This window comes from Silurus aristotelis (genome assembly GCF_946808225.1).
Source record: "Silurus aristotelis genome assembly, chromosome: 9".
Taxonomy (NCBI): Eukaryota; Metazoa; Chordata; class Actinopteri; order Siluriformes; family Siluridae; genus Silurus; species Silurus aristotelis.
Window position 1 is genome coordinate 27,627,221 of NC_139582.1, and position 13,683 is coordinate 27,640,903.

The window sequence follows — 13,683 nt, forward strand, 5'->3', positions numbered from 1 at the left end:
CTTTAATGATGCAATTTTAACCACATCCAGCAGATGGCGACAAACACAAACAATTCACTGTTTTCTCGTTAGGGTTCCTCGTGATTTATCATGACATTTGAGGGAAGTATAGTGAAAGTGTACCACAGACTAAAAGGCTTATTGGACAGGTCTGGATTCTAATACAGTATATGAATAAATCTTTTTTTAGATGTTAAACTGAAGTGGAATCACCAACCAGTTGTTTTGTTATAACAAATATAAAGGTGTGAAAATAACCCAGGCATCCCAGACCGCATCCAGTCGTTGGTTCATCATTTCAATCTTTTTTTTTTTTTTTTTACTTACTATATATATATGTATATTATTGTATACACTGTTTTTCTTGGGTACTTTTGTGCATCCACTCAGATGTGTATTATATGTATAACAAAATTAAAAGTTTGTGCATTTTTTTTAACCTCTCATTCCATATTTACTCCCTGTTTGCTGTTCTAATCCTCTGCCAGAAAGATGTTTGACTAGATTTTGGAGTGTGCTTTCAAAGATTTCCAAAGATTTATTATTAAGATGATTCAGCCACATGGGCGTTAGTAATGCCAGGTACCAATGTAGGTGACGTGAGAAGGCCTGGGTGAATTCAGTGTTACAGTTTATTTTGTTTAATAGGGTTGGAGTTGGAGCGCTGTAGCAGGTTACTCAAGATCTTCCACTCCAATCCATGTAAAGCATATTTTCATGAAGCTGGCTTTGTGCACAGGGGCACTGTCGTGCTGAAACTGTGTGGTGTAAGTAATACATATGGTTGGAAGAGTCAGGTGTCCTTTTTAAACCCACATCTATCCATCATCATGTCAACGCATCAGTTTGAGAGGCATTGGTCTGATCTCAGGTTTGTCTCTAAGGTTTTCTCTGGGATTTTCGTTTTCCTCCTGCCTCACAAAAATATGCGGTGCGTTTACGTGACTAAATTGGCGCCGAGGTCTGAGTCCAGTGTCCCCCAAGACGCATACTCTCCTTGAACCTTCCGTCGGATTATGATGTAATGTTAAATAGCATAGTAGTTTGTGGAGGTTTTTTTTTTTATTTAAAATTTTTTTATTTTTATTTTTTTTTTTAAGACTATTCATCTCATTGTTCTCTTTTGGGGTTTTACGTAAGTCCTAAGAGGCCATGCATTATAATACTTCTTTCTTTCTTGCCTTTTAAAGATCACGAGTTCATTTTCTCGCGATCTCGACATAATTGTTTCCTCGTGATCGGTGTTTTTTGTTTTCTGTGTGTTTGGCACACGAGAGTATGTTCCAGAGGCAGGATCATAAATTATGTTGTATATGTTTTATATATGTGTATATTCCAAAAAAAAAAAAAAAAAAAAAGATTTAAGATCAATATAATAAATATACATATAATAAATAACTTTCCCTTGTGTATAAAGACTGTTGGGACACTTTTTCACATTTTTGTTTATTGTTGTGAAAATCGACCCGATCCCTTATTCTCTATTGCTCCCTCCCTCCTCCCCGCTGCGTTCAATCTCTGATTGCGAAAATCGCCACGCTCCCTTCGTTCCCCTTGTGGATGTTGTTGAATGTGAAACGGAGATACACGCACGAGCGGTCCGACTGCGCTGTGATCCCGCAGACCCGCGGATTTTGGCGTCCGAAGCAGGAGACGCAGGGCGTTGAATCGCACTGGATCGGTCTTAAAACGAGGACAGAAAGGTGAGTGAGACGACTGGCTGTGTGTGTGTGTGTGTGTGTGTGTGTGTGAGCGTGAGCAGTGTGCTGCGGTGCTGCTGTCCCTGGCCTTACGGTGTTCCAGAACCTGCTGCTGTATCTGTATCCTTTTATCCCTGATCATTAAAGGAGCTATGTATAATAAACAAATGAGCAAATAAACAAACAAACTCCTGATTTGTTGTTTGATTCTCGAGCTGATCTGGTTATGTTCAAATAGGTGCAACGATCATGCAGAAGGTCTGATCTTTGTCATTGATCTCCAGGTTCTGCTTTTCCAATGTATCCTGGTGCCAGATGCAACCTGATGGCCAGCTTTTCTCCAATGTCTTCCATAGTTGAGTTGTTAGTAGTGTTTTTTTTTTTAATGCTCATCCTCATCATATAGGAGAGCAGGTGTGCACGTTACAACCATCATCATCATTTTGGAGCATCATGACATCATACATTTCCAGTCATGGGTTTTACCACTGCTTGTGCTTTTAGATGGTTGAAGTAGAAGTGTGGGGCTTCAGCTTCCGAGGAACCTCTGGTTTGACCTCGGGTTTGTGTCCGGGGGGGGGGGGAGGTTTCCTCTGGGTTTTTCCCGGTTTCCTCGCACCTGGATGTGACTAAATTGACGTTGAGGTGCGAGTCTGGTGATTCCGAGCCTGCTGGTGGCATGGTGTTTGGTAGAATACTGGTTTGAGGAGGATACTGGTTTGCACCGTTCAGCTTCTCTTTGGTGTTTACGAGATGTTGAGGTCATGATTGTTAGGCCTGGAGTCATTTAATGTACGATTATCATAATCATGTCCTGGAGTGATTCAGGGATAGTAAGACTTTCTCAGAATCACCAACTTGCCTTGTATATACTATGACGTGCGTGAGCTCTTTGTAGATTCAGATCCATGTTGCTGGAAGGTGTTGCCAATCAGATTACTCTGAGGCCCTCTAGCAGGCGTACAGTAACATTTTCACGGTCTTTGATTGGATGGTCGGACCGAGGAGGAGAAGGAACCGTTCTGCTGGAGAAGAAACCGATTTGGTCGCAGATACACTTTCGAGACGAACCATTTCCATGAACTATTTATACTTTCGTGTTTCCGTTTCTGTAGAAATTTGGACAAAACCCACACAATTTGCCCTCATTTTAAATCCCCAGGAAAATTGTAATGTGCGGAAAAAGAAGCACAAAAATGCCACAGGGTGATTTTAAGAAGGTTAATATCGATGCTTCTGAGGTCCCCTAGTGGTCTAGTGGTTAAGATGCAGCGCTCTCACCGCTGCGACCCGGGTTCGATTCCCGGTCAGGGAACCATCCCCAGCCACTCTTAGTGCCGGTCCCAAGCCCGGATAAATTGGGGAGGGTTGCGTTAGGAAGGGCATCCAGCGTAAAACATGTGCCAAATCAAACGTGCGGAGGATCCGCTGTGGCGACCCCTAACGGGAGAAGCCGATAAAAAAAAAAAGAAAGTTAATATCGATGCTTCTGCTTGAGGACGACGTATGTCTTTTCGACCGCTTTCATTGGTTTCTGCTTCTGGTGGTATTGGGAGGTGAATTTGTTCACATAAGACACCATTGAAGGTCTAGGTGTAAAATGCATGGGCTGCTACTGCATTTAAGTTCCGTGGTATACTTTGGGCTTGGTGATGATCAGCTCATGATTTTGTTTGGGCCCTGTAGACGTTTCTGTTTGCGCTCGTGGTTCGGCCCATTGGAAAAACCCTTTTCATGGTGTATTGAGTTTGTGAACGAGTGACTGGAGTCACTCACCTTACCTTAATTTTGTTCAAAGACCTCAATTTGTACAATTATAATAGAGCTCAGCACACCATAATACATTCCTTCTTTGATGGAACTGTAATAAATGGGCATTCCCAATGGTGCCACCCAGATGAGGATGGATTTACTTCAAGTCTGCTTCCTTTTAAGAGTTCTTCCTCATGAAGTCTCAGGGAGTTTGCCAGACCCACCACTGATTCCATCATTAGGGATAAACGTACAATTACAAGGAGCAAACTTTCATCTCTTCTTTTATACAGCCCTATAGACGCTTTATTTCTGAACAGTTGCTTTGAGAAATTATTTATAAGTTAATAGAGTTACTATAGAATAATTGGGATTTTCATTTAACTAATTGAATTATTATTTTTTGTGTAAAAAAAAAATTGCGACCAACAACTGCGGGACATTCGCTCAGGCATCTTTTCCACGTTTTTATTTTTTTTCTCTGAGGCTCGGTACTGGTTCGCGGCTTGGCGGCCTTGTTCCACACGGACACCGCAAGTGTTTCTTCCTCTTGTCCGGTCACGGGGAAGGTGTTTCTCTTGTTGTGGTGGCACCTGTTTAAAAAGCGGCGTAGGTATAAGTGCGTCCAAACGGCGTATACCAAACGTGACATTTTAAGGGATTTTACGAGGTTTAGAGCGATCCCGATCACATCACAGATGCCCACACAACCCTCACAGCCCCTCTGCCGCACGCCCCATCCGGCTCCTCGGCTCCACCCGTCGTTGTTCTCAATCTTATCAGACACAGAAATCGCTTGGACCACGAGTGAAACACGGGACTCAAGGCAGCGGTTTCTTAGATTGGTCCTTGGGGGCTGTTAGACGAGCCGAATTTTTGGCCGATTCCAGATCGCTCATAACGGGGATTCTCGAGTGTTCTCCATCTCCTGAAATGCCCTCCATTCTTCTGGAAAGATGTTCCACTAGATTTGTGCTCATTCACCTACAAGGCCTGGGGGTTCCAGTTCACCAAGTTCAATAGAAGTTGAGTTTTAGAGCTCTAAGGCCATGGAGCTGGCTTTGTGCACAGGGACATAGTCGTGCTGGAACAGGTTTAGGTTCTGGGGGGAAAAAAAGAGAGAACCACATATGGCTGTAAATGTTAGGTGTCCCAATAATTTTGCTCCATAGTGTGTTTAGATATTTCTTCTTGAAGCCAGGACTCCGGCAGGGTGAGATGCGCTCGGCTTTCAAAGCCTGGAAATGACTCAACCCCCTCGGGCCGGCTCGCTCGCGGCTTAATCAAATCAAGAGCTTTTAAAATATCGACGGCGAAAATGGCGCTCAACACGGAGAGCCAAAGCGCCTGGGTCGATGCGTGCGGCCAAAAACCACAAGACCGCGTCGAATAGACGGACGCGAGCTTTGCGCAATGTGCTTCCAGAAAACGGAGAATGTTCTTGCAAAGTTCTTCGGAACATTCCAGATCGCTGATGAACATTTTGGGGGTTTGTTCAATTTTGTATTATTATTTTTTTTCCATCTGTCATTCCCACCCCATACACACACACACACACACACCTACAATTCTTCTGGCTTGCCCTTTAAAGCATTCCTGCATGAAGATTGTATCTATGGGTTATAAAAAGCTTTCGGTCTTCCTCTCGCATGCCTTCCTCCGAGCAGCCTTTCACCCGAACGTTTCTAAAAACGTTTCCAGAAGGTCGGCGAAACAACTCTGGGGGCCATATTACGAACATCAAAAAAAACCTCCACTCTTGTGGGAAGATATTCCTCTAGATTTTCCATTCCAAAAGCATTATCTTCATAGAGCAGAAGGGGAAAATTTAAACTGCCACATCCAAAGGTGTCCTGTCCAAGTGTTGCCTAAGACTTTTTCTCGGGGTAACAATTTGACCACATACGGCTGGAAAAGTCAGGCGTCCCAATACCTTTTGTGTGCGTGTGTATCGAATATGGAATGGAAGATCGTGGGCTGGTAGGAAATCACTTAAGGTTGTCAAACAAATTCAACTGTGTACATCGTATCTATTTCAAGTTGCCCTCGATGGCATGAAACTCCCGCTGAACTGGTTAATTATGTTCAAGGTCAGTGAACTCCTTAGAAGCCGGAATGTCACCCGTCATTGTGTGTGTAAAAAATAAATAAATAAATAAAAAATTCCATGACGATGGTAAAAAAAAATTAAAATAAAAAAAAAAACGTGGCGCTCTTCTTTCGAAAAGGTTCCCAGAAAACAAAAATAGTTTAGCACCTTTAGCTCAATTGGAGTCTAGAATTTGTGCTGAAGTACAAATAATGATAAATAATCACACATATATATATATATATATATATATCATTATCATCTCATTTTTCTTTCTTTTTTAAATTTTTTATATTTTTTCAGTAGATGCACTACACTTTTACTGTTTCGAATTTCCTCGTTTTTTTCGAACGCTTCCGATTTCTACGTGAACACGACGTATCGCAGAACTATGGACTATTTATAGCACTATATTTCAACTTTGAAATATAATATAACATTGAAAAATGAAAGAAGATCCTGTTCTTTCAGTGAGACAGGAAAAGAGCTCCCTGTGCGAGTTAGACATGAAATGCTCAATTATTTATTTAAAGTCAGATTGAAAGTCTAATTTTGGGGTGTGTGTGTGTGTGTGTGTGTGTGTGTGTGTGTGTGCGTGCGTGTGTGTGTGGGTCTTTCTGTATTCAGAGCTCCATCAATGTGTAATAATTTATAGCCAACTTGGATGACTTTTCCTTTTTTCCCTCAATTTTCTTTGTCAACTCACGACCTCAATTCGAGTCAATTCTTTTTCTTTATTTTATTTTTTTTATTTTTTTATTTGTGATTATGTATTTGAAGTGGCTTTATATTTTATCATATCATATGCAGTATGTGTTTAGATTTGTATGCAGTTTTTTTTAATATACTCAAATATAAAAAAATAATATAAAAAAAAATCTTATATATATATATATATACAGTACATATATTAGATTTTTTTATATTTCATTTAATTACATTTAAACAGTTTTTTTTGTGACTATAATTTTTTTATAAATGCTTTTTTATAATGTCTTTGTCTGGTCTGAGATTCTGTAATTAGACCTTCAGTTACTGACCTTTTAACTATCGGATTTGACACACAGAAAAACGGATTATCTACTGATTTATCAGAGCGGTTTTACATTTGATGCATTTCTTAGATGTGTGTGTGTGTGTGTGTGTGTGTGTGTGTGTGTGTGTGTGTGTGTGTGTGTGTGTGTGTGTGTGTGTGTGTGTGTGTGTGTGTGTGTGTGGGGAGGGTGTAAAGAGTCGTAAATGTTAAACTGACAGTCATTAAGTAAAGCTTTGTGTGAAATGATTTCCTGCTCATCACTTCGAGCCACTTTACATTCAACCATGTGCACAATATACAAAGGAAAAAAGAAAAAGCGTGGCCATTAATTAGTGTGGGAATCCTCAGTAATGAAGCTTAACCAGATCCACCTGCTTGAGGAGCCCTTAAATATTCTGTATGCTCTGTAGAACCTGATGTAGAACGCACCAGTCTTGTTTTCCACTCAATAACTGTGTAAAAAAATTTTTAATTACAATTTAATTCATTTATTTATTTATTTATTTTAAACAAACGAGTGTTATAAAGTATTCAAAGTGCAACTGAGGAACTTTTACGATTATCCGTTTTCTATAAGGTGTTAACCAAAGCCACCTCAGGAAATCAACCTTTTTTTTTTTTCGTGTGTGTTCAAACATTTCAATTGTCACCTTCTATCAATGTTATAAGGCTTTATAGGGGTTTGCATGGTTATTTGTTGATTTTACTTTGTATTTGAACAGATCTTTGTTCCTCCTCTTTCTTAAAATGCACGTCAGAGTGAAGGCGCTGGTGTGTGTTCGTAGATGAAAGGATAGTGCTCTGATGTAAACCTTGTTTCCCCTTTCTATATGATAAGTAGTTTTGCATTGTCCGTAGCCCTGTGCGTGTGTGTAAGTGTGTGTGCTGTCTAACCTGCGTTTACACAAAAGGCCTGGTTTCTATACTGGGAGTAGACAATTGTTTGGTGCCTGAGCTTCTTTAGTGCATGCACGCACGCGCACACAAACACACACACACACACACACACACACACACACACACACACACACATATATATGGTGAGATTATATTAAAGTATTAGTCAAATAAAAAAAATTGTATCCTATTAATTGCAATTTTGGAATATTCTCTGAGAAATTCTAATATTTAACAGATCGTGTATAAAAAAATGGACAAATATCATGGTACTAGCTAAAATCACACCCGAGTTAATAAAGCAATGTAAACCCTGAAAAAGAAAAGCAAATTCCGTCCACTTGTTGGCAACGCTGACCTCCGGCTGTGTCCACGTTTTTACTGAAAAAAGGAAGGAACCCCCCCCCCCCCCCCCCCAAAAAAAAAAAAAAAAACTCTTCACTTTTAAATTGCCAAAAATAAATGAGTGAATGAATATTTTCTTCTCTAGGTTTGCTTAATACTTATACTAAATTCCCTGCTAGTGTACTAAATAGTTTGTTTAGATATGTTTCTAGCACGTTTGCTTGTTACATTCAAATGCTTTTGACGTGGGTGAGGTAAGCGAATTTGAATAGTATGTAAAACGGGAGGGGGTTCTCGGTCTCTCGCACGCATACTCGCACTCCATGTTTTCGGGGTTGCGCGTATTTAACATAATGTAAAAGAAAAACGAACGCGGTACTGAACTAGTCTGAGTAAGGAGTAGCTAGACTAAAAACGAGGATGCGGTTATCTGGATGCGTAAAGGAAACAGGAATTTTCGCATAATTACTTTCAAAGTGATTTATGGCTTTTTTTAAGGTTGAGTCCTAGACGTTGTGTGATTCTTGATCAAAAATCAAGCTAAAAAATTTGTCCGACTTTCTCTAGCTAGGGCTGGAAATGTGGATTCGAGAATGTCGTGGTCCTATGAAGAAGTTTTCCTTTTTTGCAGCGGTAGAACAAGTTATACAAATTATACAAATAAATACAATCTCCACTTTGCTTTTTTAAACACTTATCCGAACACCCAAGAACATGTAGTTGTTCATCAGCTTTAAAAACACCCGCTTACTATCAGGTAGGTTCCCCTTATTCTTAAAAAACGAGGCCAAGGCATTGACTCCACAAGACCTTTGAAGGTGTCCTAGGGTACCCCCGCCGCATAGACGGCAAGCTGATGCACTGTGTTTTCTCAGACCTTTCCACCAACTTTTTCAGCAATTCGGCCTACAGTAGCTATTCTGTGTGATCCGACCGGTTGGACCTGCCGTGGCTTCCCACGCACTCGTGACCAGTGTTACAGTTACTAGTCACTTCATTCAAAAAGTAACTCAATTACTTTGTTGATTACTTACACCAAAAAAGTAATGCGTTACTGTTAAAAGTAACTTTTTAGTTACTTTTTTAAAGAACGTTCTTTAATGTTCCCATTAATGCTCTTTTATGCGTTATGGTCTACAAACACAAAACTGACTTAAACACAAAGTCATTTTTAAACACTATTTTATTAAAGTCAGACCAGCACAAACCGAATTTCGATTTCTGAAACAAATAACAAAAGTAATTGAATAATATATTCAGAATCAAAAACTAAAGTGGCTTCTGCATCATAAAAGCTGTTGTGTTAGTATGAAAACTATTAACAATGTACAACAGAACACTGGGTTAGCTTCTAGCTTCGTTTGGAGTTTCTGGAGGAGCTTCGACATATCGGAGTTGCTGTTTATCGCAGTAGATACGACCTTCGAACCAGAAAGACACAGCTTACATTTGACTAAAAGGTCTTTATGCTCAACTAAAGTGAAATAATGAGCATATTTACACTTTGAGAAACTCGTCTTGCTCTCGCCTCGCCATAAATGCCGCACATACTTGAATAAACAGAGACACGCCCACAGTGTGTCGCTACTGTAAACAGGTTAGACTGTAGGCTACACTTTAGCCAAAATTATATAAGTTGTGGGAGGAGAGGCGTCGTAGAACAGGCTTTTCTGGTCCGAATGATGCCTGAATCATATGTAGTAGAGCAATAGAGTTTACATAGTTCTGCTTTGCTTGCCAGGTTTTTGTCAAAATTACAATAGTCTAGCAAGTGTGCACACCCCGTATTTTGTTCAGCCACCCTTTGATTTTATTGCACCGTTCAGTCCTTCTGGGTTATTTCGATTTCTTTTCCCCCCACACTGTCCGCCTGCTCCAGGTCACCCCCTTTGCAGATTGTTTTGGATTCAGTTCAGGGCTCATGCTTTGAGCCATTGTGATGCTGAAATGTACAATTCTTTTACATCTTCAGCTTCTTGAAGACACATTTTGCATGTAAATCAACTGGTTTTTGTAGCTCTTCAGATATTCTTTCACTGATTTTTTTGCTTCATACATGCTTTTTGAAATTGGTTATATTAGACCATTATCAAGTTTGCCACATGGTTTGGCGTGATTGTGTTGAGCATGAATCTTTTTTGTTGTTGTTGTTAGTTTTAGCCACACAACTTTATAGCTGAGCCATTTAAATATATGATATGAATATGAATGTACTCTACCGATATATCTGCTGCTCCTTTAAGGTTTTTGTTGGTGTCTTGGCAGCCTCTGTGATTACAAATTCTATTTTTGTCTTGTTATTTTTGGGAATTTTCTGGAAGGTTTCCTGTTTTTTGTAATATCACTGTGTTGCCCCACTTGTTTATGATGGCCCTCACGTTGTTCATTGTAAAGCTCGAATGATTCATAAATTTTTATCCCCGCCGATAATCGATTGCTGGTATCGGCTATTAGAAAAATCCATACCCACAGTTTTTCCGGGTTGCAGAACGAGAGCGGCCTCTAAAGGCGAATAACTGTAACCACGTGCTGTTTATTTGACTGTCTCTCTTTTTTTAAATGATTTTTTTTATTCATTTTGGATGTAATTGCTTTTATTTATTTGGAGTGTTTCTTTTTCCGTTCGAATGCATGACATTGAATAGCCTCAATATTTGTTTATATAATTAATATGTCCATATTTTTTTCATTAAGCACATTTTATATGATTCTGTATTGTTTTTTTTTTTTTAACTAAATTCAGTACTTTTTTGCGTGGGGTGTTATAATTGTTTTAATCCAGTATCCATTTTAAAAACTCAATTAATCGATTTTCGGAAAGCACGATCCAATCTAGCCATCGAGACAATCCACTATCGGGCAAACCACTATTTACTGGTATATTTAGTTCCTCTTTATTGATCGATACCTTTCACCAAATAGAATTTGTACGTACTTGAACTCTTTGTGGAATATAGAAGTAGCAGTCTGATGAAACCAAAAAGATTTGTAAAAAGTCCAAAATTTCTTGTGGTGGCTTATTGGTTTGTGGGTTTAAATCCCAGTATAAAAAGCTCCCCAGGGCCCATAAACAAGGCCCTTATCCATCAAATGCTCACTTGTATAAATGAGATCTTGCATGTGCTAAATGCTGGGATTGTAAATCTAAAGAAAAGCCTGTCCTTATTTTGGGATAATGCGAATCATTTCATAATGACCCACTTGTGAGTAACTTGACCTCTTGCTTGTTACATTGATGATAGCTTTGCTGCTAACTCGGCATTCCAGATTGTGATGACTTTGCTTGCTTTACTTCCTCAACATCATCTCTTCAATTCACATTAAAGCCTTAGCAGTTCAAAGCATTGAAAATGCTCGCTGATCATTCAGGTACCATCTGTCTAGTCTTTTGGGATCGGTCATTAGTGTGTGTTTGTGCCGCACCCATCAGCGCCCTGCCAACAGCTGTCCTTCACTGGGTGGTAAATAAGTAAAAAGGCAATAAAGTGGAGCGCTTTAAAACCTATGGATCCCAGTGGATAGCAACATTCGATTTCTAAACAAGTAATAGCAGTGACCATCATTAATCATATGACTTTTTCCAAGCCGTTTGATCATGCGCTTTTGGTTTAGGTTTCTTCATATTGTTAGCCGTATCAGTCTTAGGATATTTCTGCTTCTTCCTGGTTTTACTTCTCAAGTTTTTCTGTCAGGTAGCTTGTGTTGTAGTCAAGAACACTTAAGACAAAGTCCAAGCCATGGCGAGACAAAGTGAAGACTAAATCCAGACAAGCATGTTTAAGTTCACCTGAAAGACCCGCTTTTGGTTTCCGTGAGCAATCAAATGCAAACGTTAAGCAGACGAATCTTATTTTGCATCGTTTATCATCCACATAAACATGTTACGAATTTTGTCTGAGCTAAAAAATTATTTAAAAAAATGGGCGCCATTCCATGAAGTCCATGAACTTTCAATAAACCCTTTAATAGGATAATATTAGAAATAGAAATTATAGTAACGATGATACTGTATGTGAGATATTGATGCTCATGAACAGCCATTGAGCGCCTTTAAGGTTCTACTGGTTTTTTTTAGTTTTTTTGCAATCTTGAATCTCGTATCTTGAATTCTGTGTCCAATTGTATTAATTTTTTAGCTTCTTCAAATGGGGTTTAGAGAGAGAGAAGATGGTTCTACCACACTATAGACTGGACTTTATTGCTTTTTTTTATATTATTTGACATCTATCAGGTCCAGTTTCATCCATCCTTTGTTGGTGTCATTTCATCACTGGATAGATCTACTGTATGTCCAGTAAAAGTTGTAGGATGCTCCTGCATTTGGCTAAACCGCCAAATGCAACCAACTTCCACAGAGCAAACAAGACTTGAACACAAAGCATATGTTGCATTTTACCCATCCTGAACAGATGTTTCCTGCTTTCCTGTTTTGTGCACTTGAGTGAGTGCTGTACAGTCACACGTCTCAGTTGTAAAGTTTTTGTGTGGTATAGCAGTCTTTTCTTGATTCTTAGTGCACATTTATCGGGTTATGACTGTACTGCATGAAAGAGAGAAAAAAAAATAGTGCTGGGTTCTGGGAAACCTTAGCTTGTTTGTGGGGAGGGGCTTGAAGAGGTGTAGCTTCACGGTTCAAAGTGTTTTATTTATTACAAAATGCCATTGAGTTTCTGAGAATACGACTTCTCGGTTTTAATTCCGAGGTATCCGGGGCATTTACATTACATTTATAGCTGGGGCTCACTTTTTGTGGGTTCTTTCAGGTTTTGATCGGCCTTTTCTCCCTCTCTTTCTCTGTTTAGAGCATCTCAGTCGGCATGGATCATCCGGCGTGGACGCCTCTCTCGCTTCATTGACGAGCAAGAGGGATGGGCCGTCTACGGGATGAGTCTTTTTAGATAGGGGAGACCCCGACCCTCAATCCTTACGAGTCTCGACCATGAAACTCGACCCATCCTGAACCTTCCTGCTTAATTTCTGCGACCCCCTCCCCCTCTTCCCCCAAACATGGGCTCCATATACTTATGGAAGCTGTCGTCGCAGAAGCTGGGCTTCTTCCTGGTGAGTTTCGGCTTCATCTGGGGCATGATGCTGCTACACTTTACCATCCAGCAAAGGACGACGCACGAGAGCAGCGCCCAGCTACGCATGCAGATCCTCGACCTGAGCAAGCGATACATCAAAGCTCTGGCCGAGGAGAACCAGGGCGTGATGGACGGGCCGTACGTGGGGACCATGACTGCATACGGTAAGACGCCAAGATAATTCTTATCGACGTTTTGTTTTCTCACAGTGCAAAGTTTTCACATTCAGTTCATTTGATTGTTTTTCCATAAGAAATGCAATGTTGGACAAATCGGGGGCGTGGCTAGCGATTTACGATGGCGTATGATTGTGTCGTTAGCACGACAGTAGACTGACTACAAAACAATTATTTTGGTTAATTTCAATTCATTTTTATTTGTACAGCGATTTTAACAACGCACATTGAACATCGAAACTGTTAAAAAAGAATGTACAGGTTCGTTCCAATTGAGTAAACCAGTGCCAAATGAGGCAAGGAAAAACTCCCTAAAATGGCATGAGGAAGAAACCTTGAGAGTTACCAAACTCAAAAGGGAACCTTTTTTTTCTTTTTCAATAAATAAAAACGCCCCAAACTGTAGATGTTGATCCCAGCGCTTTTTGGGGGGTGGACTATGATTCATTTATGATGATATTCCAGCTTCCCTGGGAGCTGCACGGTCCAATTAGTTCAGGACTGCAGCGGATATTTTCAGCAACGTCCTCTAGGATCAAAACCATTCTTTCAGGCTTTGTTTTTTTGCTCTTCCTCCAAACCCGGCACTCAGTTAAGGTGCGCC

General features: G+C 40.0%; 1 protein-coding gene across 1 annotated transcript in view; it reads left to right on the top strand.

Moving 5' to 3' along the window:
- The first annotated feature begins 1,493 nt into the window (after positions 1–1,493).
- mgat5 (alpha-1,6-mannosylglycoprotein 6-beta-N-acetylglucosaminyltransferase) overlaps positions 1,494–13,683 on the top strand; it is a 63,049-nt gene continuing 50,859 nt past the window's right edge. The window contains exons 1-2 of the mRNA XM_083550674.1: positions 1,494–1,703; positions 12,622–13,067. Of these exons, the coding sequence (XP_083406800.1) occupies positions 12,827–13,067 (241 nt within the window). The 5' untranslated portion in view covers positions 1,494–1,703; positions 12,622–12,826. The remainder of the gene's footprint in view (positions 1,704–12,621; positions 13,068–13,683) is intronic.